The sequence below is a fragment of the Microtus oregoni genome, unplaced genomic scaffold (assembly GCF_018167655.1).
Source record: "Microtus oregoni isolate MIOR12 unplaced genomic scaffold, Mior012 000026F_ref0000081, whole genome shotgun sequence".
NCBI lineage: Eukaryota > Metazoa > Chordata > Mammalia > Rodentia > Cricetidae > Microtus > Microtus oregoni.
In genome coordinates, this window is record NW_024543085.1 from 32,090,419 (window position 1) to 32,118,208 (window position 27,790).

General features: G+C 40.1%; 1 protein-coding gene across 7 annotated transcripts in view; it reads right to left on the reverse strand.

Moving 5' to 3' along the window:
• Window positions 1-20,379: 20,379 nt before the first annotated feature.
• Dgki (diacylglycerol kinase iota) overlaps window positions 20,380-27,790 on the reverse strand; it is a 448,005-nt gene continuing 440,594 nt past the window's right edge. For all 7 annotated transcript variants that reach the window (XM_041675727.1, XM_041675726.1, XM_041675728.1 and 4 more), the window contains one exon: window positions 20,380-26,968. In XM_041675727.1, the coding sequence (XP_041531661.1) occupies window positions 26,852-26,968 (117 nt within the window). In that variant the 3' untranslated portion in view covers window positions 20,380-26,851. The remainder of the gene's footprint in view (window positions 26,969-27,790) is intronic.

Sequence of the window (27,790 nt, forward strand, 5' to 3'; positions counted from 1 at the left end):
AGATAAAGAGCTACAGGCAACTGCAGAATGCTGAGAGCACAGCAGGAGAGACAGTCTTCCCCAGACATGAGTCTTTGTAATTGATTCTCTAATACCAAGTGGCCACCCCTAAAGTCATAAACATATAAGTAACACTAAATAGACTGAGCGTGTTATATTTATAGATTAAGCAAGTATGTGTGTGCCCATATGTAATTAAAGAAGCCATGATTTTTCACATGCCTTTAATATCAACACTCGGGAGGCAGAGGCAGGTGGATCGCTGTGAGTTTAAGACCAGCCTGGTCTACAGAGTGAGTTCCAGGACCACTAGGGCTGTTATGCAAAGAAACCCTGCCTCAAAAGACAAACAAAACAACAGCAATAAAGAGGCCATGATTTTAAGAGGGAACCAGGGAAGCTGGTACATGGGAAGGATTAGCATGAGGAAAGAAAAGGGGGAAATAATATAATTTGAAAAAAATAAAATGAATAATAAAAGACCTAAAAGATTGGGTTGAAGGTTTAAGTATATACATATATACATATAAAGTATGCATGTGTGTACATATATATGCTTAAATAGATCCTGTTTTATCTCAGCATATATGCAAAAGAGAAATCAAAGCTGAAACAGTGCACTAGGCCTCTGTACACAGATGCTCCATTGTTTGCAAAGCTTCCTTAGAAAGGAATTCTAAGAAGTGGATTTGAATAGATGAACATGGATCGGATCTGTGGCCTTGCCAGCATCATTGAGGATGTTGTCTCTACAGTATGGTTAGCATCATAACAAGTTCTAAGCTGTGAAGCATCATACATCAGATTTTCGTTTTTGAAATTTTCCACTCTGGGCTAGCAAGGTGGCTCAACAGGTAAAGTAACATGTCGCCAAGACTGATGACCTGAGTTTCATACCAAGGACCCATAAGGTAAAAGGAAAGAATGAACTCCATCAAGCATCAAGCTACCTTATAACCTATATCTAAGTTGACAAGCACAGTAATACACCTGCACTCACACACCCACACACATTTTAAAAGGTCCTACTGTGATGTGCTGTACTTAAAATAAAAGATGCAATGTGTACCTACTGAGATAATTCCTGTGGGAAATAATAGCAGTCTAAATAAGTAAACAAGAATTAAGGAGCAACAGATTAGGGAGCACAAAACTGATTAGAAGCAGCAGTCAGTTTGCTATGAGTGAGAAAGTATCAAATGAGCAAGAATAGTCCATCACATTCCAGCTTCCCAGATGAGAACACTGGTCTTTGAGTTAAGGAGCAGAAGTGGACTATTAGAAACAAGTCCACCCCTAGGAATCTCCAGCTGGGGGGCTGTGAAAGATCCCAGTGGTGGAGAAAGCATTGTTTAGCTACAGTTAACAGAGCTATACCACAGCACAAACTGGCAGCTAAAGATTCCACTTTATGTGTAAATTCCATGAATGATTCAAAAACTATGGGCCAATTAGTAGTCCACTCATAATGTTCCTAAATCAGCTCCTTTTCCTGTAAGAAGCTCTCAACAGTGTAATAAAACCATCTTTAAACTGCTGTTTGCCCCTTTAAATGGAATAAAAATAAGAAACTTTGCTAAAGGCTGACTTTTAATTACTTCCCTGCTGTCCTAGTTTGGCTTTCTGTTGCTGTGATACAAGACTCACCCAAAACAACTTAAGGCAGGAAAGGATTTGTGTCAGCTTATGGTTTGTTGTCAGTCATTAAGAGAAGTCAGGGCTGGAAATCTGGCCAAGGAATGTATACAGAAACCACAGGGAAAAACTGCTAGTTGGTTTCTCCCTGTGGCTTTATCAGTCTTCTTTCTTTCTTTCTTTCTTTCGTTCTTTCTTTCTTTCTTTCGTTCTTTGTGAGACAGTGTTTCTTTGTAGCTTTGGAGCCTGTCCTGGAAGTAACTCTTGTAGACCAGGTTGGTCTTGAACTCAGAGATCCACCTGCCTCTGCCTCCCAAGTGCTGGGATTAAAGACATGCACCCCCACTACCCAGCCAGTCTGATTTCTTATATAATCTAGTGTGTCCAACTTTTTGTGACACAAATTTACAAAAGTGCTATGTTTTAGGAATCAGAACCCAAACCTAGCTACCTGGGTTTATGAGAAAAACTAAAGCTCCCAGCTCCCATGTACCCCAGCCTAGCTTCCATGTAAAGATGGAAAATACACAGCGAATCTGGATACTGTATGTTATTGTATTGTCTTTGAATTGTTTGACTGCTGAGGAAGAAGCAACAGCTGCAAAAAAGACAAAGACATTTGATTATTGAGGCTGCTGTATTAATCCAATTTATATATTTTTGAAAATGCCTTGACTTCAAAATTTAATTCAAAAGATAAGTGACTTTGGAAAAGAGGCTTTGCTTTTGTTTCCATAGGAAGTGAGAGGATGTGGATTCATTCTGGATTAAGAAAAATAGGTTTGCTCAAAATGCCTTGACCTCAAAATTTAAGTCAAAAGATATGTTACTTTGAAGAAATTTTATTTTTGTTTCCACAGGAAATGAGAGTCTGTGGATTCATTGTTGGTTAAGAAAAATAAGGTTTGATCAAGGAAGACCCCCCTGAAAAATGTTAAGAGATGACCCAGATGATCCAACCTTTCAGAATACATTTGTTGCAGTTTCCTCTGACTTCTACATCTAGAACAGCTTCAAGACTGCTGGCTGAAATGATCCAGTCACACAGAATACTCCAGTAAGGACTTGACCATAATCCTAAATTTTCTTTGGGTCCCCACATCAGTGCCCCCAATCAGCAGGAAGTAGCCTAGAAAACTATGCCCACATTTCCAAAAAGTAGATTATGAATGTTTTCTTTGTTTAATATATTGGTTACAGATTGTTATGGACAATGATCAGAAAAAAAGTTAAACAAAAAAAATTAAATTCAAGGCTCTTGTTTTGAAGAAAAAAAAAGGGTCAGGTGGTGGTGGCACAAACCTTTAATCCCAGTATTTACTAGGCAGAAGCAGGCAGATCTCTGTGAGTTCAAGGTCAACCTGGTCTACAGAGTAAGTTCTAGGATGGGCTCCACAGCTACTAGGAAACCCTGTCTTAAAAAACAAAAAGAAGAAAGAGAGAGAGAAAAAAAATTAAAGGAAAAGAAAAAAGGGATATAAATATGATAAGATAAAGGATGTAGATATGATAAAAATAAAAAGGTATGTTATTGAATCTACTTTTAAAAAGCAACTATTAGTTTTAAGTGTTTTACATTGGTTTTACTTTGTATATTATACACAAAAATTGTATATTGATACAAATTTGATATTAATTTTGTTCAAATATATTATACATATATCCAATCTTGTTCAAGGTAATATATATATATATATATATATATATATATAATTTAACAGTGTAATGCAAGTTTCTAGTCCTTGAAATTATTATTATCAACTGTTTAGAATAGTAAAGAAATATAGGTTAGTAGTTAAGCACTTAGAACTTAATAGTTCACACTAGTTATGTCTGTAAGTTTAAACAAAGATATAATTTAGATTCAGGTCATCTTCAAACACTTCAGAGATCTATAGAACATGGCATTTAAAATATTTTAATAACCGAGGTTCTTCATTTTTATGACAACGATTCATGTTTGCTCCTGGCAGCACCAATCTACTTCAGAGAAGATAATGGGCATCGAAGAAACTCCACATGGAGTTTACTTTCTTTGTGGTTAACATAAGCCATTGGGCAAGAAAACTCCCCTGCCCTGACTGTTGACATTATGCTGTCCTAATTAGACTAGCAAGACACAAAATATCCTGCTTCACAGAAAAGTCTGTTGAATATGCTAGGCCTAAAAGCCGAAGATGGATGCCCCAATGTTGTAGAGAAACTTTGGGTGACTGTCCAGGTAGCCAGCTGTTCCTGTCATTACTCACAGTTTTTAGAAGTCACTTGTGTGTACTTCCTGCTTACTCAGTAAATATCATTTTTTCCTTGGGTCTCTGAGGAAGTTGAAGATTAGATAGCTATAGTTATAGTTTACCAGACACAGAAAGCAAGTTATGATAGAAAGTAAATTAGGTATAAGACTTTGGACTCACCAAATATTTTTTCTGAATTTGTCAAATGCAAATGGACTAGACAGTGTTGATATATTTATTGCCTGTATATATTGTAATAGTCATTGTACTTATTGTATATAGTTTTCTTATATTAGTTGTAGCCTTCTTTTTTATTTATTTTTAGACAAAATGGGGAAATGTAGTGTCATTTCAAATGTATTTTAATAAATAATCCAAAACCAACAGTCCAGGAGTGATACCACCTACACTGGGCCGCACCCTTGCACATCAAACATTAATCAAGAAAATGTCCTACAGCCTTGCTTACGAGTCAAAATAATGGAGATATTTTCTCAGTCAAAGTTCCCTTTTCCCAAGTGATTTTAACTTCTGTCAAATTGACAAAAAACATCCAACACAACAACTTAGGAAGGCAACCACTCTTTGGTGATCCATCATATCAAAGTGAACTGGAGAGAGAGAGAGAGAGAGAGAGAGAGAGAGAGAAAATCCATGTGTGCGTTAAACAAACTATTTTGTTTATCTTCTAGTTCAGGCTCAAAATTGATAGATTCACTTTGGTTTTCATACCAATTACCCTGTATTCTCTCACTCATCACACATGCAGTTCTTTTTAATAATCTTTATGACAAACAGTCACTTTCAGAGAGATGTTTTTCTGTCTTCAATAGCTAAAGTTTCAATGTTTTTAATTTTGCTGGGGTTTTGTTTTTAATATATTGGCAATATTCTTTCCTGTTGCTTGAGTTTGGCTCTCTGCTTGTAGATGTAAGAAGGTGTGGTGGTTAGAGACTATACACTCCCATATTTCAGTGTTTGGTCATTAGGAAGTGATAATACTAGAGAGGAATTAGAAGGTGTGGCCTTGTTGAAGGAAGTGTGTCACTGAGGGGTGGGCTTTGGGATTTCAAAAGCCCAAGCTGGACCCAGAGTCTCTCTCTTCCTGCTTCCTTCCTGTAGATTCAGCTGTAGAATTCTCAGTTACCTCTCCAGCACCATGTTGTCTGTGTGCTTTCATGCTTTCCGCCTTGCTGATAATGGACTAAACCTCTGAAACCAGAGCAAGTTCCAGGTAAAAGCTTTCTTCTATAAGAGTTTCTGTGGTCACGGTGTCTCTTCACAGCAATAGAACACTGACTCAGACAGAGGTCAGCAGTATCTTAATTGCTCCCCTACTTGCAGTGATTTACAGTTATTCTGGTGTTTCTACATGTGTATCACTGGTTCCTACCTCTAATTTTATACTTCCTTCCTGCAGCCTTTGCCCCCAAATTTCCTTATGTGTACTAATTTCTGTTTCATCTTCAAAGAATAGTATAATGAGAATGTTGACATATTCTCTGCCTAATTTAAATAACAAGTCAGAAAAAAAAACACCAATCAAAGTTATATTAAGAAAGGAACAGATTCGTGTATCTGTAAGGCAAATTCAAGCAAAGTCTGTTGAAACATTTGAAAACCAGAGCTATAGAGAAGATTCAGTGATGAAGAACACTAGCTGATCTTCTAGAGGAGTTAGGTTCTATTCCCAACACCCATGGAAGCTCACAATCGTTAATTTCATTTTTAAAGAGATCTGGTAGTCTCTTTAGGCCTTGCTGCTCTCTCTCTCTCTCTCTCTCTCTCTCTCTCTCTCTCTCTCACACACACACACACACACACACACACTTGCAGGCAAAAACACTCATACATACCAATAAAGTAAAATAAATAAATCTAAAAAAAAACAGAAAAACTTGAAACTGCAACTTTATGTCAAGAGTGCTATAAAATTGAATGTTTATTTTGTCAATAAACTCAGTGATATAAATAACAAGGAGTTGAAACTATCCTAATCTTTCAGGAATTGAGGAGTCAGTTTGCAGATGCCTCATGCTATCCCCACAACAGGCCTACAAAGTAAATGATCTTGTGGACCTGGGCTTCCAGATTGAGTCTCAAACCTGCAAGAATGCACTTCGGTCCTCTTATGTATATGCCTTCCCAAATGTTTCATTATATTTTTGCCTTATCAAGGAAATTTTTGATCATAAAGATCATCTCCTAAGGAAAAACCTGTTACTATTTTGTTGATAAATAGACATAATAGCAAGCCATGCTTCAAATGCTTATCTTCAAATGCGTATCTCTCAGTCCTAATCAGAGAAGCTTCTTTTTGCAGTAGCTGCTTAATCTGGATACCCATGACTCGCCATTGTACATAGAGCAAGAGAGTGGCATGCTTAGTTCTTAATGGGATATCTTTATCACAACCACACCCCTCAAGGGTCAGTAATCAGCTTGTAAGAGGGAGCAGAGAAATTATAAGAGCCAGAGGCAGTAGCAGCTTGCTGGGAAACAATCTCCCAGATATAACAGGGCCAGTGTAGATATGAACTTACAGCAGCTGTGACTGCATACACAAGACCTCTAGAAGATCAAGCCAATAAGTATTCCCAGCTGAGGCATGATTGGCAGTTGATGGTCGCTGGAGAGGAAGCTTCTGTGTTCTTCAGGGACGTAGCCCTGAGCGTGTTACCCATGCTCCACTGCTGGATAGACCTCTAGCCATGCACCTATCTGCAGCACCAGTTGGAATCAGTGGTTTAAAATAAGGAACACGTGAAGTTGACAGGGAGACTCAGTGAGAGGCATTCGAAAGCTGGGTGTGAGGAACAGCAGAGCTGATCTGATTAAAACACATTGATATATTTTTAAAAAATGACTGACTTCAGAAGACAGATGCATGCCCCAAGTGTGGCCATCAGTTTCACAGATGGTTAGAAATGTGTCAGCTTTGTATAATGTCTGATGTAACCTCACTAACAATATCTCACATAACAACGGGTTGCTCGCACTGGTTTGTTTTCTCAAGGATTTGCTTGCTATTCTGTATAGTTGTGAGATGCCTGGGGCAGGGGCAGGGGTGGAAGGTTTATCCTTCAATATTCCCTTTTCAGGTCAAAAGAAGAAATCTTTCTAGAACTTTCTGGAAGTATCCATCCAGCCATATATGCTAAACAGCAACAACAGGGTCGTGTGTGTTCTTGCCTTCAAGGACACTGAGTAGGTTAAAGATGAATTTTTGCAGCCTCTGTCATGGAAAGTAGGCAAAGGACATGTGCGCTGAAGGCTTTGGTGTGGTCCATACTCCACATCTGCTACAACTGGCGCATGACACATGTAGACTTTCCCCTGCACAATTATGACTATATGCTAATCTCATCCCAAAGACCACACTTTTCTTGTCTTTTAACTTTAAGAGACTTAGTAAGCAGCTGTGACAACAGAGGCCAGTCCCAGGCAGCTCCCTGCCTGTCGGTTCAGTTTCTGTGAGCCCCTACGAACCCAGGTTATAAACTTTAACCTTTTCTTCAGCTGAAAATTGGAATAAAAAGTAATAAATAGACTATTCCCTGGGTTTGGCTCAAACCTCATCAAAACACGATTTGCGATTATAATTCCTCCTCTTCTACACAGCAGCTGACTGGCTTCACACAAGAGGCTTAACTTTTAGTGGCTTCATCATTTATGCAGCGAAACTACTGACAACCGTTCAGAAAGCTGTGATGAGAATTTATAATAGTGAAATAAACATAGGTGCTAGGATAAAGGCTCAGTGGGTAACGTGTTAGCCACACCAGTTTGTAGACTGGCATTCAGTCCAGCAGAACCCATGTACATTCAGACACGGTACCTCCTCTCTGTAATCCTAGCCTTCCCACAGGGAGACAGCAGGCAGAGACAGAAGAATTATCAGAAGCTCACGGGCCAGGCAGCCTGACATACACAGCATCAGACAAGAGATCTTATCAATGTGAAAGGCAAGAACGGGCACCCAAGATTGTTCTCTGACCTCCTATGACATACATGTGATGACAGACATATGAACGCATACACACAGAGAGAAACAAATAAATAACAAATTAATTAAAACTAAATAAACATAATATATACCCATCAAAAACACGGGATTTAAGGGACATCCAGTAAGTAGCCTTTTCCTTCTGTCCCTTGTAAAAAGATCTCAATGTAAGACATGATGCAACTAACATGCAGAGGAAGATTTCACCATCTAAGGGAAAACGGAACTAAAATAATAAGTAGGCGGTGGTGGCACACACCTTTAATCCCAGCACTCGGGAGGCACTCAGGAGGCAGAGGCAGGCAGATCTCTGTGAGTTCAAGGACAGCATGGTCTACAAAGCAAGTTCCAGAACAGTCAAGGCCATTCAGAGAAATCCTGTCTTGAAACCAACAACAGCAACAAAAATAGCAAACGGTGGTGTTTGTATTGGAGGATAAAACTAAAATATTTTATACTGCTAAATAAATTTAGTTTTATATACACTGAGTATTAACCCAAATAAAAAACAAATGTAAATCTCTATTTTACATTTTACTTTAGTTTACTCCAGGAAGAGAGAATGTGGCTCATCTTACATTTCAATTCTACATCATTATGTTTACAATACATGAACCATTAGTCAAATTTTCAAACATATTTCATAGTCACTGTTATTAAAATCATTCTCCTTACAGAGAGTATCTTGTCAGAGTCCTCTGTATTTAAAAAACCTGTGATTTATTCCCATAATTTAATTTCCTCATATTGCATAATATTGGTAGATAATAGCACACTGAAAAATAGTTGTCATAGACTGGCCAGCAGACCAGGCGAGAGAATGAAGACAGGTGGTATTGTCAGAAACTGGAAGTGGTTTGAGTAGAAATGAATTTTATTGGGGATATATTAACATATGGACAATTCTACACCATGGCAACTTTCCTTCTTACGTCTATGCCTCTTGGCTAATAGATAGACTTGTATAATGTTGCCCTTTAATATTACTGCCCTGTTACCTAAAGTGTATAGTTGTTTTGATGAAATATACATTAAATAGCAATTTTAAACCTTAATAGTACATCATAAAAGTGGTACTAGAGTAAGAGAGGGAAGGAAAAAGGGTGAAGTATGAAGAAATATAGAGATGGACAGACAGAAACACACAAATATAAGTGGGGAGAGAGAGAGAGGGAGGGAGAGAGAAAGAAAGAGAACATTCTCCGAAAATATAAGAACAGCTTTCTATATCACCATGACATTAACAGGGCCCTCAATTTGAAGGTTACTGAGGTTTTGGGGAGCAACTGCCAACATAGCTGCTGTTGAGGGGAAAATATTGATAAATTTTTCTTCACCTCACAGTTTCCTCTCAAACCTTCATCATCAGGTCATACTACAGATGGAACTGAAGATCAGATTAAAGAGTACAACAAAGTCATGTTGAAAAACACTGATGCCAACACGGTGGGTACTGGTGAGACCCATAGAACATGACTCATGTGCCTAGGTTAACGTTTCTAGAGTTGAAGGGGCTTTAGGGGGTTGTTCTTTTTCTTCACTTTTTGAACTAGGGAGTTTGAAATCAGAATAAGTGCTGTGTGAGGACTTTCCAGTCCTGTCATCCTGTGACTACACAGCATAGCTGGAGTCCCTCCAACACCGCAGATTAAATTATCGGTTGAGGTGAGGAGTGTACTATGTACTTTAGCCTGCCCCACTAGCATGAAGGAATGAATCACAAATTGTCAACTCAGTTGGACTGTCTCCTTTCAGACAGTGAGAAGCTGATCCATTTACTATTGCTGGGTGACTGATTGATGGCTTTAAAGACCCAAAATCATAGTAATCCATCACTCAGAAGGCTGGAGTGGAGGAAAATGACTCCAAGACCAACCTAGACTATAGAGCAACACCCTGTTTCTAACAACAAAAGTGTAAAGCAAAAGAAAAGGAAATATGATCTCTTTGTGATTGTGCATCGTGAACAAGGCTCACTCAAAGTGATTACATGCTGCTGTGTGGTAGAACCTGAACACTCCATATGGCTTCTTCAATCACTTACGTGACAAATGCCACAGCTAGGGTGGCAAGAACAGACGTGGGCTGGCCAGGCATCTTTCTCTCTCTGCATCTCTCTATGAGGCTGGCTTAAACTTCCTCATAATGACACTGGGATCCAACAAGGGTGACATGAAAATGATCCATCAATAGCTTTATACCAGCTCAAGTCCCATTACCAAAGAGAATAAACCCACAGACAGGGTGGAAGGAGACAGCTCAGACTATAATCTCAGGAAATCAGAGTTCAATGATGTGTGTTATACTGATCTGTTTCTTCTGGGTGCATAGCAAGCCCATGACCACTCTAGAGCAGTGGCAAGGGAATAAGTGAGAGAAAACTGCAGTTCTAGTTAGATCTATGACATTGGTAAGTAGGTTAGAGAGAGGGTTGCTTGAATCTCACAGAGAAGTCCAGCTATTGATTCCTCTTGCCCCATCCTGCGTGTAGTCTTAGGAGATGTTAGAGTCTGTAGGATCAGGGGGTTATGAGACAATGAAAGTCCCATTTCTGAGCTTCTGTTATGTTGTTACCTGTGCCAGGAAGACACTTTGAAGGTGATGCAGCTAGCTGCTTTGGGGTCACCCACCATGATATTTAGTGTGGTCATCTTGATAGAATCAAGAATCGCCTTGGAGATAGGACTCTGGACATGTCTGTGGGGAACTGTCTTGATTGCAATTGAGGAGGGAATATAGTCTATACCCACTATGTGCACTACCGTCCTCAGGATGGGAGCCTGGTCTATGTGAGTGAGGAGAGGGAGGTGAGCAGTGAACACTAGTTGCGCACACGGCTCCTGATGCAGTTTTAACAGATGCTTCCAGCTCTGCTGCCATGCCTAACCTCTCTTTCCCTTAACTTCCTTTTGTCAGAGTGTTTTATCACAGCACCAGGAAAAGAGACGAAAACACCCATGGTCCTCTAAGGAAGGCTTCCTCCATACTCCGACAAGTAACTCCAATACATTGTGGAATCCTTTGGTTTGCCATTGGTGCCCCATTTGGGGTGGGTAGTTTTTTGTTTGTTTGTTTTAACTTTTTTACATCTTCCCAGAAGAATCATGCAACAGAAACAAAAAACTACCATTAACCAAAACCACTCTTGTGAGGATTTGAGATTTCCATTCGTGCCACTGAGTGCCCTGTTCCAGTTTATAACACAGAATATTATATCATCTGTTTATTTTGAACACCAGAAAAAATTATAAGATGCAGAACAAATTTCTGAGAAATCCCTTCCCTCAAGTGTACTTATTAAATCAAATGACTAATACACTCTTCTTCTATGACCCCCACAGATAGATGGTAATTAGTAGATATTGTTTATTCAGCATTTACTCCCTACTTCTTTCTGGATATGGAAAATATGAATTTAACTCAGGCCAGGGTTAGAAAATTCCATTCTTTCAGCATCACTATTCTGCTGGCAATGTAAACAGGCATTTTGCATTTGATTACAGATGCAGTTTTTACTAGCGGTACAGAGAGTCGCTGCAGCTTTCCACCCTGATTGCCTGTGTCAGAGGAACGAGTGTGTGGCTGGAAGAGAGAATGGCTGAAACCTCTCCCCACAGTAAGCCAGCAGCTCACTGAGCCAGAACAAACTGCTTTCCATTGATTTTTCTATGAAGATAATTGAAACCAGCCGTCAGCTGTTTTTCAGACTGAGCAGTGGCGGCACCCAAAGCGTTTAGTCCCTATAGCTATTCCATGATCCTCATAGTAAACCTGAGATTTGAGTTGAAGAAGCTCTCTTCCCCCCACTTCTGTAAAAGCTCCCCAAATTGTCAGTCCAGAGGGGTCAGACCTCACTCACTCAGAGTCACTCTGAGGTGAGATTTACAGCAACAGAAAAGGCTGGGAGCTGAGCCAGCCCTGAGCAGGACAGGTGGGCGGAGTCATCCCAGCAAGGATAGGCATTTCCACTGTGAGAGAAGCGGTGCAACTGCAGCTTGAGGCCCTCTGAAGTTGGAAATATGGCCACGGTTTTAACATAAGACAACTTTCAAATAAGCACATCTGGAGACTTTAAATTGTTAATGTGCACTGTGTGTGTCCATTCCCCAGAGGCTAGCAAAGTGGCTTCCCTTCACATCTCCTTCACATCTGCAGTGCCCACATACTGATGTCATAGGAACAAAGATTTAGAAGGAGCTGATAATTTTCCATTTACATTACAAAACTGGGAGGATGTTTGTTCCACATGTTCTCTCTCAGTCTTTGGAACTGTAACCTTATTTGTCACTGCCGAAGTTTTCATGGCTTTAACTTTCGAAGAAGCATTTTTTTTTTTTTTACAAGATAGTGAAACTAAAGTATTGAGGGACTGAGGGCTTCAGTCCGATTACAGCTTTTATGTCTAAACACAGAGGATTAGGTAAACTGACTCCAGAATAAAAGCAACCAGATCCCTTTCTCTTTACCTATCCGTAGGCTCACAGCTCAGAACAACAATGTTACAGATGTGATACACTTTTGACCAGTGAAACCATTCCATAGTTACTTTATAGCTAAAGTTTTTTTTTTGAGCACTTAGAATATATAAAGCTGTGTTCTTTAGTAATATTTTATTAATTCTTTGAGAATTTCATACATGCATAAAAGTGTATTTCATAGTCACCTTCTGTTCCTTCTCCCAATTCCTCACATATTCATCCCCAGTACCCTCACAATTCCATGTCCTCTCTGTCTCTCTGTCTCTGCCTCTCTGTCACACATCAAATCCAGTTAGATACTCAGTGGTGTGAGGACATTCACTAGAGCACAGCAAACTACCAAGGATCATACTCTGAAAAGAAAATGAACTCTTCCTTCCCCCAGAGGCCACCAAATGTCAAGAGCTCCTCACCTAGGAATGGAGACTTGTAGGGATAGCCCAGCCCCCTTAGGGGGCGTGTTTGCCTTGGGCTGATGTTTACATATAAATCTGGTGAGCGTGAGCCCCGCAGCTCTCTTTTTTTTTTTGTATCTCCTGTTTATTGCTGGATCCCTGGTGTTATAAGATATCCCTTTATTAAAATTTGTTGTTTTATATTAAGCTAGCCTGGTTATTATGCCGCCTACAATTTGGCGTCCCACGTTGGGCACCATTCTGTAGTAGGAGCTGCGGGCCTCTTGCCACAGCCCGGCTCCCAGCTGCCCGCATGGCTAGCTTATGCCCCAAAATAATTACAAGAAAACTGTATTCTTTTGAACACTGCCTGGCCCATTAGTTCCAGCCTCTTATTGACTAGCTCTTACATATTGATCTAACCCATTTTTAATATTTTGTGTGGTACCACAAGCTGGCTTACCAGGAAAGAACTTAACCTGCGTCTGTCTGGAGTGGGAGAATCATGGCAACTGCCTAACTCAGCTTCTTTCTCCCAACATTCTGTTCTGTTTACTCCACCTATCTAAATTCTACCCTATCAAAGGGCCAAGCAGTTTATTTATTTAACAAATAAAATTAACACAAAATAAAAAACTCGGGGGAGAGTCTTCTGGCTTACTCTGTCTATACAGGTCTTGTGCAAGCAACTACAGCAGCTGTGAGTTCATGAGCACAGGACTCCCCTCAAGTCAGGAAGACACTGTGTGGCACTAGTCCTCGCTGACTTCCGGCTCTTACAACCTTCTCTAAAGTGGTTCCTGAGTCTTGACAGAAAGGGGTATGATTCAGATGGACTATTCATGGCTGAGCATTTCATTCACGTGTGCTTACTCTCTGCACTTTGAGCAGTTGGGAATTTCTGCATTAACTATAGTCCGCAGAGAAACTTCTCTGATGAGGCCTGAGGGCTTCATTATTTATGGGTATAGAGATGTGAATTTAGAGGACAATTGGGTATTGTATCCATTAAGCCTATGTGCTCTCCAAGTAGGCTTTCTTGGCCAGATTTACAGTGCTGGGCATGCTTTTCCTCCTGTAAAGCATGCACTAAAATCCAATCAATAAGTAGCTGGTTACCGCCTGACATTTGTATCATTATTGCACCTGTGGGTATATCTTGCCAAGCCAATTATTATTATAGATCACAATTTTCAGAGCTGGGTAAGACTGGTGGTGATCCTCTCCTCCACCCCCTGGAAACCTACATAGTAACTTCTAGTTCTGTGAGAACTAATCAGGAAGGAGAAAACTTCCTGGTCAGTACTGACTTGATTTCCCCATTCCAGGTCCTGTGATTAACATGTGTGGTGCCTTCAGCAATAGGATCGTACCACCAAGAACACTGGCATAGCATGTACTGTTTGGAGGGTCACCAGAACACCTCAGGGGACATCCCACACCTCACACTCTTATTTGTTTATTTGTTTGGCAACCAATGAGAGTAGGGCACTGACAATCTGAAAAGGGAAAGATGAATAATGGATAAGGGGCTTATGTAGGGAAAGGTATGCAAAAGTAGTGGTGAATGAGGAGGTGTGGGGATGACTAATAGTGAGGATGTCTGAAAAGCCATATGGAAGCCTATTGTTTTTAATAAGGATTATATATATATATATATATATATATATATATATATATATATATATATTTGAGTTTAAATGGAATTACCCTACACAGAGTTAGGGCAAAGAGCTATATCCTAATTTTTTTTTCACTCAATATCATGTAATAAGCACACCAACTCAATTTGATTGATGTCATATTTTTTCCTATTGCCAAATGAGGAAACTGAGGCTCAAAAAGCAGAGTGGGATGTGCCAAAGTTTACTCAGTTTGCAACCAGTCACATAAGGACCCGCCTCAGAGCTGTCCATATGGATTCTTTCAACGCCCCGCTGAGAAGAAACCCCACTACATAATTAAAATGCTCCTTGAAGGGGAAACATCCTTCCTTGTATCATTATCATATCCTTAATGTAGTTGTGAGACAGAGCAGCCATTGAACATCTGTGTTCTATGTAAGTTCCAGTCCTTTCCATCAGTATATGCCGACGCAAATTATCTTCGTGCCTTTGAACCGATAGCTTGTAGTGCCAATAACCCGGCAACATTTGGCCCTGAAAGTGAGCACATATTTAAAAAAAAAAAAAGTCTTCAAGGATTGTGCAGTCAACAAAAAGTCAGGCTTCATGGCTGACTTTTCATACATGTCTTATCTAAATGACATTAGTATTAAAAAAAAAACAACCAATTATGAGCACTATGCAACAAATGCCACTCAAAAAGTGTGCTCCAGATGAGGTTAGTGGAGGCTTCCCAACTGAGGGCTTTCAGTGTGAGCATTTTGAAGTTCTTTCCATCTTCATATGAATCCCATGTTCAAAGATGACCTTCCAGAAGTGTCCTGAGACTGTCTCACACCCCTACAGTCTTCCTCTGCAGAGTGGAAAGGAATGAGCGTTCCTGGGTCCTTTGTACCAATGTTGGTCTCCAGGTCTGCTCTGGGTTAGGACAGTCTGCTCTGCCATGCATCCCTCCCTCTTTCCTCTTGTGCCTGCAGGGTAACCCAAAGCCCCTGCACTTGGCATTGTGATGTAAGTGCAGGTGAGTCCCTGTGCTTCGGGGACAAATCCCTATCACTCGGTAGCTGTGTCATATTGAGAGAATTTTAAACTCTTTGTAGTGTAGTTTTTCTTCTTGGTAAAATTGGAGGTGTTTGGCTTGGGTTGTGAGTGGAGTCTACTTCAGTCTGCCGTGTTTATCAAATAGCTTTCCTTCTCCCAAAGCACACAGGATCTTCTTTTCCTTAGTCCAGTCCTCTGGACTTCTCAGAGGAAAAATGATGCTGAATCCAGAATTTCAAAGGCAGATAAACCCCGAGGAAAGGAGAGCGCAGACATTTTCAGACATGCAAGAAGACAAATCATTTCACTAGAAATGAATTTGTGGCTAGACTCTAACAAATCAAAAACTAAGAAAATGATGCTGTTAAACTGACAAGAAGAGAAAACCTTCAGGTGGCTGAATACCATTCCTGCGAGGTTCATTAAAATTAGAGAAATATCAAAATTCATGAGGATTTTAATATTGTTCTGTTTTGTTAGCTCGTTTTACACCTTAAGAAAGTATCTTAGACTTTCCCTTGTTTTAATACTGCCTAACCTGTCATGAAAATAATATCTAAAAAGATGAAAAACCAGTTTTGAGTGATTGAACTTTATATCATGGAAGAAAATAAAACAGACATCTACCAACTAATACACATGTTGTCCAAAGCAGGAAAACATGCCATCGAAGAGTAAAATGATTCCAACCATCTCCAAACTGATGCAAATTTTAGTTACCAGAAAACATTATCAAAATACTGTGTGTGATGAGGGTACATGTGCAAGTGTTGGGAAAGAGAGCATGCTCCTACGTGCACACGTGAAGGCTGGAGGAGGATGCTGGGTGTTTTGCTCTCTCCTCTTCCCCGCAGACAGGGTCTCTCACTGAAACTGGAGCTAGGCTGGTGGCCAGCAAGCCCCCGTGAGCCTCCTACCCACAGAGCAGAGAACTTAGGTCTATGCATAGCCACACCAGGGTTCTTGGTAGACATAGGGGATTTGAACTCAGAGTCTCATATGTATAGAAGCCCTCTAGTGAAGTTTAAAGGGGAGCCTCCGCAGGTCTGTGGAGTTCTCTGCTTTACTCTTTCTTTTCTGAAACTCCTCTGTCCAAGATCGAGTTTCCTTTATATCCTGACCTCTGAACCCTGTCTCTGAAGGCTGCCAGGTTCTCTCAGATTCTGTCTCACTGCTGGAGACAATCTACAGTCTGTGAGGTGGGGGTGATCAGGAATTGTGTCATTTGAGTCTCATTTTTTTAGGGACCCAAGTCTTCAGTATCTGAAGTTCAATGTTTTAACAATGATTCTTTTTTAATATGTTTTTATTGAGACTGAAAGGTAAACATGACCTCATTAGTTTATTGTAGAAGCAGAAATTTATCAAAATTATTTCTGCCTTATTTGGGATCCTTTTTGACAACTCTTTATTTTCCTTTTGATTTAAAAAAATTTAATTAAACTAGAGCTAAGGTTAGTATTCTCATCTGTTGTATTGTGGACAAGAAAGAAAAGAAACAAATCAGTTATATTTCATTTTTATTCTGTACATTTCCACACAATTCACAATACAGAAAAAGTGTCCAAAAAGTAAGTATAACTAGTCAATTTCTTTTTCAGAGATTATTTCAGTCTCCCAAATGAATTCCATTGAAAATCTCTGTAGAGCAACACAGTGATCGAGATTCTTTATATAAATAGGAAATGCGAGAAAATTAGGGAAAAATACTTTATGACTTTATTACAAAAAAACTCCATTCTTCCCTTTCCCCAACCCACCCTTCCCTCCCACCCTCCCTCCACTTCATAGTATCCGGATCCCACTTTACCTGGAAATAAAATTTCCTCTTCTACTGCCATAGCTGCTACTACTGGGGGGATCCCACCCTGCAGCTGCCAGCTTTGCAGTGGCAATGGCTCTGGGATGGAATCGGACAGAATCAGAAAGCATGAACGAGCCCTTTAGAACATGATTAAACTCTTCAAATACATGGAGCCTCTGTGAGCGAGCCACACACAGCCAGGATGGTCCTGGCATGCCTGAGGAGACTTTTCACTCCCGAAAATCAAGTTACGTCAAACACTTCCATCCTGATGGCAATACCAACCACTTAATGATTCGCAAGAAACACATCCTCACTTTCAAATAGCTGTGGGCCACGGAGCATCCTGCTTGTCCACTTAACCACTGGCAATTTGAAAACAAAAACAACAACAACAACAACAAAAAACAAACAAACAAACAAACCAAAACCAGCTGAGCTAACAAATATGAGGCTGATTTGGACCCCAGTGAGAAGTGTGGAGGCAGGGCAAGAAAGGAAAAATGTCACCAGTAATAAAAGCCAAAGGTAAGGAGGCATTTGGACGCATTATACAAGGTGCAGTATGTATCAGGTGAGAAAATGTTTTAAACACTATAAATTGTAGAATGCATTTGTGAGAACAGCTCAGGAATTTAAACAAAAGACCAAATCGACTCAGGGTTGTCAGTTCTCTGCGTTTTGCAATTTTTGTTTTGCTTTCATTTTAGCAGAGATTACTTGCAAACAGCTCATATCTATCTTTTTTTTTTTTAAAGAGAAAAGGCTAGGTTTGTATCCCCAAATGACAAGGCCTACTATCTGAATAGTCAAGTAGAAATTGCATTTAAGTTTGTGGATGAAATTCTTCAAGTTGATCTTTTTTTTTTTCTTCTCAACTTTTATTATGGGTCAACACAAATCTGTGAAGAGTGTAACCTGTGAGCAGTTGAAGACATTCTCAAACACTATCCTATTCCTTTGGGAGTTCTACTCCATAGATCCTCCATTAGCTGCTCCCCCATTCTCCCCCTAAATTCCACATCCAATCCAATCTACTAAGCTTTGTAAACCGAAATGTCCAGCTAGCTTTCCTTGAAGCCACTCTGTAGAAGTTTCCTGCCTACGCTGGGTTTTTCTGGGGGAAATGTTGTTAGGTGTGTTTGTTGTGAGTTGCCAGGCTTCCTACATTGGGTTTTTATGAGGACAGTGTTTGTTGAGCGTATATGCTATCTGTGGATTGCCGTGAGAACCTACGCGAATACCAGAGTCATCTTATTGTGCAACATCTGAGGATCTTTTTAAAAGTTATTTTTATCTTTTCTCTTAGCTCTGCTCTTATTTTTCTTTCCCAAACCAAGGACAAGGAGTGGGGCAGGAGAGAAGAGAAAATGGGATTGTAAAAGCTCCCTCAGAGAAGAACTCTGGATACTGTATGTTCCCTAGTTACTGGAACCCTGATGTCCCACCCTACCCCAGCAGAAAACCAGGAAGTTGGAATCAGGCATTACTATTATGGGCACAAAAGAAGATAGTCAATTAAGACTATAATCTCCTTAAATAAAAATATTATGGAAACACTAGCCAATTGACAGGCATTTACGTCTTATTTGGTCACAGAGGTGTAGAAAAGCTTCCCTGTCTCTGTATGGTGAGAAACACATAGGCATTTTCAGTTCTTTCTCAAAGCCCTAGACCCAAACAAAAGGGCAACAATGAGAAAAAGAAAAAATAAACACCATATATATGTTTATATGTTAATATATTAACTATATATAAACATCATATATTAATATATATTAATTTTAATATATAAATTTGTGACTTTGGACCTCAAGTGATATATATGTATCTTTTTCAGACTTGGGAAACTGACACTCTCTCCTTCTTTCTTTGTGTGTGTGTGTGTGTGTGTGTGTGAGAGAGAGAGAGAGAGAGAGAGAGAGAGAGAGAATGAGAATGCACAAATATTTAAACTCACAAAGTGTCTGCTTCTAAAAGATGTTGGCTGAATTTATCATGTATAATCCTTTTCAAACATGCCTTTGATTTCTCTAAGAAGCTGCCCTCTAAATGTCAGGGACCTAGGAGTGAACGAGATCTAAGGTTTACTTCAGCCTAAAATAACAGAAAACTAAACCTGGGAAACAGGATGTTGTGTTCTAAGTTCCCTCACAGTTAAGGATGGACTCTCCGATGATTCCTGAGAGGACTTTTTATCTTCACCTAAGTATGAGAAGAAACAGTTGAAAACACATGTTGTTTCTCCAGGAAGCCCAACTGATTTTTCTGGATGCAATGTTTAGAAATGAAAAACCTTACATAATATGTGCTTTCTGCCTCTTTTCATCTGCTCATTCCTTGGTTTAGGGTGTAGACTAAAGGGCATTGTTTGTGCCTTAGAACTTGGATCAGACAGCACCAAACAGCCAGTCTCCTTTGGATATTTGGACATTATTTATTCCTAACCTAACATTGCCTCTTTCTTTTCTTTTTTCTTTTCTTTTCTTTCTTCCTTTTTCTTTCTTCCTTTTTTGGATCAAGTATCCTACTCCAAATTCAACTGTCTGCCCATAGGCGATCCTGGGAGAATATGGGATCAGAATGGAAGAACATTATCTATTCTTTCCAGTTCAAGCACAGCATGGTTTCTCTTTTGTCTGAATGTCTACTATGTGACTGTGTGATTGTATAGGATGAACTTTGCACCCACACCCTCCCATAAACAGATCAATCATTCCCTGAGTGATAGGGCCATTCTCAACACCTTTTGGTACAGCATTCTGAAACAATATCAGCCTTCAAAGGATGTAAAAGAGTACTTTCACTTACGCACACGTGCGCGCGCACACACACACACACACACACACACACACACACGGGGAGGGGTGGGAATGAGAATCACAAACAGATGAGTCATCAACCCTCACCTCTAGTTTTTTTTTTTTGCATAGAATTTATCACAGTATCTAAACTTTAAACACATTTGTGTTTGAAATATGTCCACACTGGCATGCCTCTTGCTAAAAAAAAAAAAAAAACAAAAAAAACAACAAAAACCTAGAATTCTAATTTTAAGATCTCTCTTGGTTCTATTCAACTTGGCTATGGAATATATATATATATATATATATATATATATATATATATATATATATATGAAACCTTCGTATCATGGAAATCTGAACAACCGATATAAAGCTCCATTGAAGGCAATGGTGGAAACTATTTTCCTAGCAAGTATCTATTTGAGGCATGCTGGTCTGTACTTTCAACAGATCCTTTATCTGGTGGGGGCCCTGTCACTGTGTGAATCTATGCAGGCTGAATTTACTATGCTGGAACCCAGTTTAGAATATCTTACCTGTGTTATCTCCTGCATCAAATTCTAATAGATATCAAAGTTCAGAGGTGTCAAAATACATCAAACTATCAATGCTCTGACTTAAACAATCTATGGGAAGTCGTTAATAAACCATATTTGGATTGTTGTTTAATTGCTTTATACTGCGAACCACACTTGTGTCTCAATAAAGAGCTGAGATATGAGAGAGTCCCTGTTGCTCCCACTACCAAAGGCAGCCAACTCAGATACCATTGGTGCTAGAACATTGCAAGCAAAGAGAAAACCTACCCCACTGTTTTGTTCTGTATATCATCCCTTGCAATTCCCATGCTGGTACCAGAAACCAAGGGAGTTTCCACGTTGCCTTTCATGTACATTTACTTAGCTCCTAAATGACCCTGAGGCAGAATTTCTTTCTGTGATTAGGTTACAGTTAATTCTAAGAATCTCAAATCACAGCACTATATATATATATATATATGAAAAATGGCAAGATTTCCAATAAGGCTTTGCTTGGAAATGTCCATGAATACTCATCAACACCCAAAATGTTTTCAGAGGAATTTTGAAATTTTATCTCCTTATGTGCTTTTCCTTTTTTTCCCCCTTGAATTCTTGAATCTGTGCTTAGTTGGTTTTAATTTTTTAAAATGAGAACTAAAGCCTACCCACTCCAACATTTTCAAGTTCCTCATGTATAAAGTGACATTTTAATTAAGGAATCAAGGTTCCCATTAATTTTTAAGATCAAATGTTGCTATCCGACAAAGCCATTCTCAAAGTGAGGCAAAGAAAACAACAATCTAATTTGCAGCCCCTTCAGATCACAGATCCCTTCTAGTGACACGCCTAAGGATGGTCAAATCCCCTCCATCTAACTATTTCCAGATGTTGAAAGTCTGTAACTCTGTACAGATGCCAACTGCACTATTTGGCAACTCATACTTCATCTTCTTTATATTTAATCACAACCCACTGAAAATTCTGCTTATTACTCCTGGTTTTGCTCTTGAGGACTGGGATAAATAACTCTTAGCCCTTCCTTAAGTGGGGTTTCTAAGTTTCATCTTAAAGTCAAAGTTTCAACTATATTTTTAAGAACTTTACCAGGATTCCAAGGAACTGGAAATACAAAACAATACTATTGCATTTGCTCACACAGAACAAAGAGTGACAAAATTCACACGATCCTGGTGAACTTTTAGGGCATTGCTGAGGTACCTTCCTGTCCAAACACATGCAACTTACAGAACCTCAACTGTTTAGGTTTGTGATTTGATCTCCGTCTGCCACCTTCCTTGAAGTTGTTTACCCCTTGTATTCTTAGATAGCTATGTTCTTACTGAATCTGTATCACGGTGAGCGATAAATATTTTGAAAGAAATGTTGAAATACTTGCAAACATGATGGATTTTTGAATATATTATTGGATGATCATGATTGAATGTATATCTAATAAGTACTTCCTGGAGGAACACATCATCCAACATCCAAGTTTCTACTGTAAGCTATTTGCTTTAATACTTTATGATTGTTCTCTGTTTCCTCTTTGGGACCAGAATAATATATTTCGATGTTCTGGGTGAGTGGATTGTCCAGTGTGGTATCCTTTGCTTATTTCTGTTTTTAGGTTTCTCATTAAACTGCATTAACAACTTTTTAAAAGAAACCACAGCTGACTCTCGAGAGTATAACCCATATATAATCCTGTCCCCTGGATGATTTTAAAAGCACACATCACTTACACCCTTTCAAATGAAGGAACTATTTATGGTTGTGACCTCTCACGTGACTAGAACAAAAAATAAACTCAACCTCACAGACTGCTTCTAAGAATCAATGTGCCATAATTCTGTCAGATAGCTGAGGTCAAGAGGCATGTGCCTATCTTTCGGGCAACATGGGAATTTGACCCCGAGGGAAATTTCATGTTGATGTATATTTCGATCATAACATCTGGGGAAGATTTAGGCAGCTGTGAAACAAAGTGAATGACAGTAGTGCTGGCAATGTTTCACAGCCAGAGAGCTGGGGGACAGAAAACGAGCGCTGGCAGGGGCACAGGAAGAGGACATGTTATCAGCTGAATGTGGAGTTCAGTGCTGAGAAGCACCGAGAGATTCAAAGGCAGTATGTTTGCGATGTGGGCAGAAGGGAGCTTATACTAAATACATGTTACAGTGTGTTCAGAGAGCTAATTTAATACATGGTCTTTCTTTTCCTAACAGGAACATAATTTAGCTGCATAGAACAATTAGCAGTCTTAGTTGGTGGTTATGATGAGCCATTTTCACAAAGATCTATTTTTACTTTTAAAGAGCATAACTGAATAAAACACCATGCTGTGCTCAGTGATTTAATTAGCTTCCCCTACTGGAAGACAAGCTGCTCCAACCCCTAGACCACACCCGAGTATCTATCCCCTTCCTGACAATAGCTTGCCCTAGTTAAATAGCATTAGAAAGCTTATCGACTCAGCTTCAGAGAAGTGAGGGGGTCATAAAGAAAGAATTCTCCTTTACTCCCCTGAGAGCCAAAAGTAAACAAGTCACAGGGCTAAGGTTGGTTTCATGCATCATGGGAGGCAACATATAAATAATCAGAAGACTCATTGGTCACGGACTTTATGACTCTGACAGTAGCCAATGCCAAGGGCAACTACAGTGATGTAGGGGTAGAAGTAAGCTCAGGGATGGAGGAAATAACAGCTAAATGAAAATTCTGTGTCATCACCTATGAGTGTTAACTATACACATAAAGATGATTGGCATGCTTTTAGAATGTCTTCTTGTCTAAACACATGAAATATGTGTGTATGGCATATATGCCCATATATGTATACAAATAAATACATTTCTACTTATGTATGGATGGATATGCATGTAAATGTACAGCTATGCATGTATATGAGCAAGATATTTCTGACATAACCTACAAGCAATCATGTTTGTCCACATTGACGGTGTCTCTTGCTGGGGACGGAGACACACCAGCAGAGGATGTCTTCACGCTGCACGTGACACTTTCCATGGAGTTAGAACCTGTATAAAATGCATGTGCTACTTCCATAACTAAAATGTGTGTTCATATCAGTATCATATGATCAAAGGAAACTGCCACCCCTTGTTTTCTTAGACATGAATATTCTAGGAGTTCTAGCAAATACATTTCAGAGACCGATTGGGCAAAGGAGTTTCTACCAGGTTCCAGGGGAAAGTAGTGCCCTTGTTGAGCATCTTAGAACCCAGCCAAATCTGCCTGAGCAGTTTCTGGCAAGGCAAAAAGCAACATGACAGAGGGGCCTTCCGCCAGTTCTTACTAATTTCACTGCAGCTGAATTCTGCTTTAGAATTCCCATTGGGTTTCAATTATCACCTCTATGGAGGTGACCAGAAATCTCAAAGCAAAAATCCCCAGTCACGCTGTTTAGTCTTCTAGGTTAATGAACCCTCTCCTGGTCTCTGTCACGTTAGTGAATGTGGTAGGGGGCAAGGACCGGGCTAATGTTTCATGACCTGTGGAATACGGGGTTACAAAAATGATTACCTTCACAGCACTAGCATTCTGTCTTTTAATAACATTTCATTCTTCATCCTCCCACCAGCCTAACTTAAAGAGGAATTCCAAAGAGGACAGTGATCCAACCCAAGGGACTGGATACAGGAAACTTGCTAGGTTGCCTGTTTCTTGCAACACAGCCCCAGCTCGCTGCATAAACATTTTTTCCATAGGTACATACTTTTATGTCTGAGAAACTTTGCGGGGTCAGGATTGTACCATTTTCTTCTGTACCTCCTGTTGGCTCACTAAATGGGAGACTATATACTTAAGCAGAGGCAGGCACTCCTGGACCACATGGCTTTAGCTCTTTCTCATGCTCAGAACTACCACACACAACAAATAATTTAAAAAAAAAAACCTACAGGAGGTAGACTTAATGATGAAATCATGAAATCTTGTGGCTTCTCTGCTCACATTGTTTTGAAACACCAAGTCTTAGAAGTGTTATTTTTCCAGAGATGGATCATACACATATGATGTAGAATCTATTTTTTTCTCTTCTTGTGAGGGGAGGGGTGCAATTTCTACATGTACCAGGACCCTTACAGTAGTTAGTACTTCATCTACTTTCATGCCAGGGACTTATTTGTGCCTTCGTTGGAGTTATTTGGATTGGCCCATAGCCACCTCTATCCTAAATTTTCTCTGGGCTGTTTTGAAGCATTCTCAGAGAAATGTGAGATGGTGGTTAACGAAAATATAGTCCTGTATCTCAGCACTGGCCAGCTGGATAACCAACTGCTTGGCCAAATGTTTGGCTCCATCTAGGAGCTGGAAGGTTCCAGTCCATTCTAGGGATTATATTTGTCATCACAATATTTCCTTGACAGCCTCAACAACTGAAAAACTCCTAACAGAAACCCAGTGACTTCAGCTCCTGGAAACAATCGAGTCCAGACCCTCTGCTTCCCCTCCCTGCAATATCTAAGAGAAAATTGTAGTTCTGAGATGGATGCCTAAAAACACATTACTTTTAGCCAACCCTTTTCCCCCCGGCTAGAAATGATGCCAAGATTGGTCCTGAAATGACTATAGGGAGGCTCTGGTAATGAAGCCCCCACCCACTCAAAGCCTGCTTGGACTTAATATAGTACATTATATCCATCTTTTCCAAATGATGATACGTGATTCTGATAAACAAATTGTCCCCATTGGACTGTGAGATTAAAGGTCACATGCAGAAACATGGAGGAAACATTTTCCTGTGTTCAAGAGAAAAAGAAAATGGAAGAAAGCAGAAAGAAAAGCCTCAGATACACCACTTGTGTTTGTGACCCACACCTAACTCGAAGATTTTTGAGTAGAAAGCAATTTCCCCCTCCTCTTCATTACCTGATCCCCCCATGAAGAGAAGTGACGATCTCATAAAGCCATTTCTGCCATAGTGCTTTATACTAAGAAATTCGTGACAGGAAAAAATAAAGTATGGAGCAGAGCTTAATAAACCCCCAAATACACGGAAAACAGGGCCATCAGACATGATCTCAGAAGCAAAAGGTCACGAGTGAAGTACAGACTAGGAAGGGCCAGACATCCTGAGAGTCTGACCATGGAACTGGTGAGATGAGGCTTTGTCCGTGGGTCAAGCCTTCCTTGCCATCCTGAAAACTGAACTCTTAGAAAAACAAACCTGAACCCCCTGTCACCACTGTATCCACGAACCGGCAGTCATTAGCCTCAGCCCGAAATGCCAAAGGCTGTTTTCCTATTGAAGTATATTGTTGCGACACACTTTGCTACTTTTATTTTTGCTATTTTTTCCAATTAGACTGCTTTCTATTATCACTTTACAAAGCTTAGGACTAAACATTTGAAGGCTCCATTTCCTATAACCACTCTCCTAGACGGGCCCAACCTTGTCCCTGAAACAACACTTAGAATTGCATGGCTCTGTAAACTAGCTAGGGGCTTTCACTGACTCCTAGACACATCTCCCCTGCAGCAGAAGGCAGAGATGGCTACACACAGGCAGTACTGAGCTGTACAAACAGCCCAAGCTGAACCAGTCCTTCTGACCACCAACAGCACAGCTGCCTGGGATGACCCCTGGGCAATCTCTCTGTAGTACTTCAAGCACAGACAGCTCCCATGTTGCTCCGCCATACCTCAGAGACAGAGCACACATGTTGACGTTACCACTGTGGCACCTCCCAGCTCCTGTGTGACGAAACCAGAGGGGGTAGGGGGCATGCAAAGCCACTAACTAGACTTGGTATATTTAGTCTGCAAATGGAAGTGGTTTTACAGATAGGTTTCTGCAAGACATCCAGGAGGGTTTCAAAAGACCTTCAGACAACCTTGTGGTTGGAAGACTGAAAGTAAAGAGAGGAGATAGTATATTTTCTAAATCGATGGGTGATTACAGTAAGGTTATGTGGTACAAGGGAAAGATGAATGCAGAGAGGAAGGAGGGAGCAGTGCCATTTTATGTGAACATCCTCTGAATCTTTGAAATAAATTAGACAGGTGAACGCAGAAGTTCATGCTACTTGCTGGAAGCAATAAGGATCAAATTTTGTGGAACACGTACTCCACAAATCTCCAGGCGGCCTGCCTCCTTCCCAATGGGCTATCATGTCCTGTTGTACATCCCGGTAGCCCTTAAACCTGGTGGTGTGGTCTCAGATAGATCCTTGCGGGAGAGAGGCCAATATGAATTCCATTAGCTTCTTCCAAAGGAGCTGCCCAGTGGCCGGGAGGGCATAGGTGATACGCTTGCTCGAGTTCTTTGTGCCTGTCACCCAGGGTCAAACAGCAGTTTCCAGGTCCTCATGGCCAATGATCTTAAAGTTCTGTCGGCTTTCTAGATAAGCAGCCAAATCTGGGTCCCCGGCTTGCTGTGCTCGTTCTTGGGGTGTCTTTCCCTATAGATAACGGAAGAAAAACAAATAGTTGGAGAGAGATGATACCCATAGGTCACAGACTTGGGCTAGCCAAGGATGAGTCCCTCCAAAGAACCCTTCCATGTTGGATGCTTCAGAATTTACGAGACGCTTCAAATCCATTTTCTTCTATAATCAGGGTCATATAAACAAGTATTGGTAAATTACAGGGCGATGACAGAATATGCATCTCAGTAAACAGGACGCTATAGACTCTCTGAGCCTGTGGGGAGAAACCATGTGCAGGGAATTTGAAAGCCAAGGAGACAGGGGAAGTACTGGATGAAACAGAGATTCTATTTCAGGATAATAATTCAGGGTTCCTTTTCACTAAACACGGTGAACCAAGTAACAGAAGCCGAGAGGAAGAGCAGTAACTCACAAAGCATCCGGGAGGGACTTCCTTAGCTTGTCTCAACACTCATTTTCCTAAGAGTTCACACATTCAGTCTGCACCTAACACTAAATTCCTAGTTTGAGGTTCCTGTACTACTTTTACACAACTCTAGTAGACCATCTTGTCTTTACTTTGATAATGATGACGTTGACTTCCCTGCCTCGTAAGTATTCAGAAAAGTAGGGTGAAGTGAACCTGAGACTTCTTCCTATTAGGCGTTATATAAGTGTATTCAAAATATAAATAACTCTGATTTTTATGATCATACCCAGAAAACTAGAAATACAGAAAAGCTTAAAAGAAAATCAAAAGTCACTTGAAATCCCCTCTCTTAGACCTAAATATGATCCAGTTTATTCTCTATTTCCATGTAGGCATGCCTGCTTGGTTCTCATTTTTAAAAACAG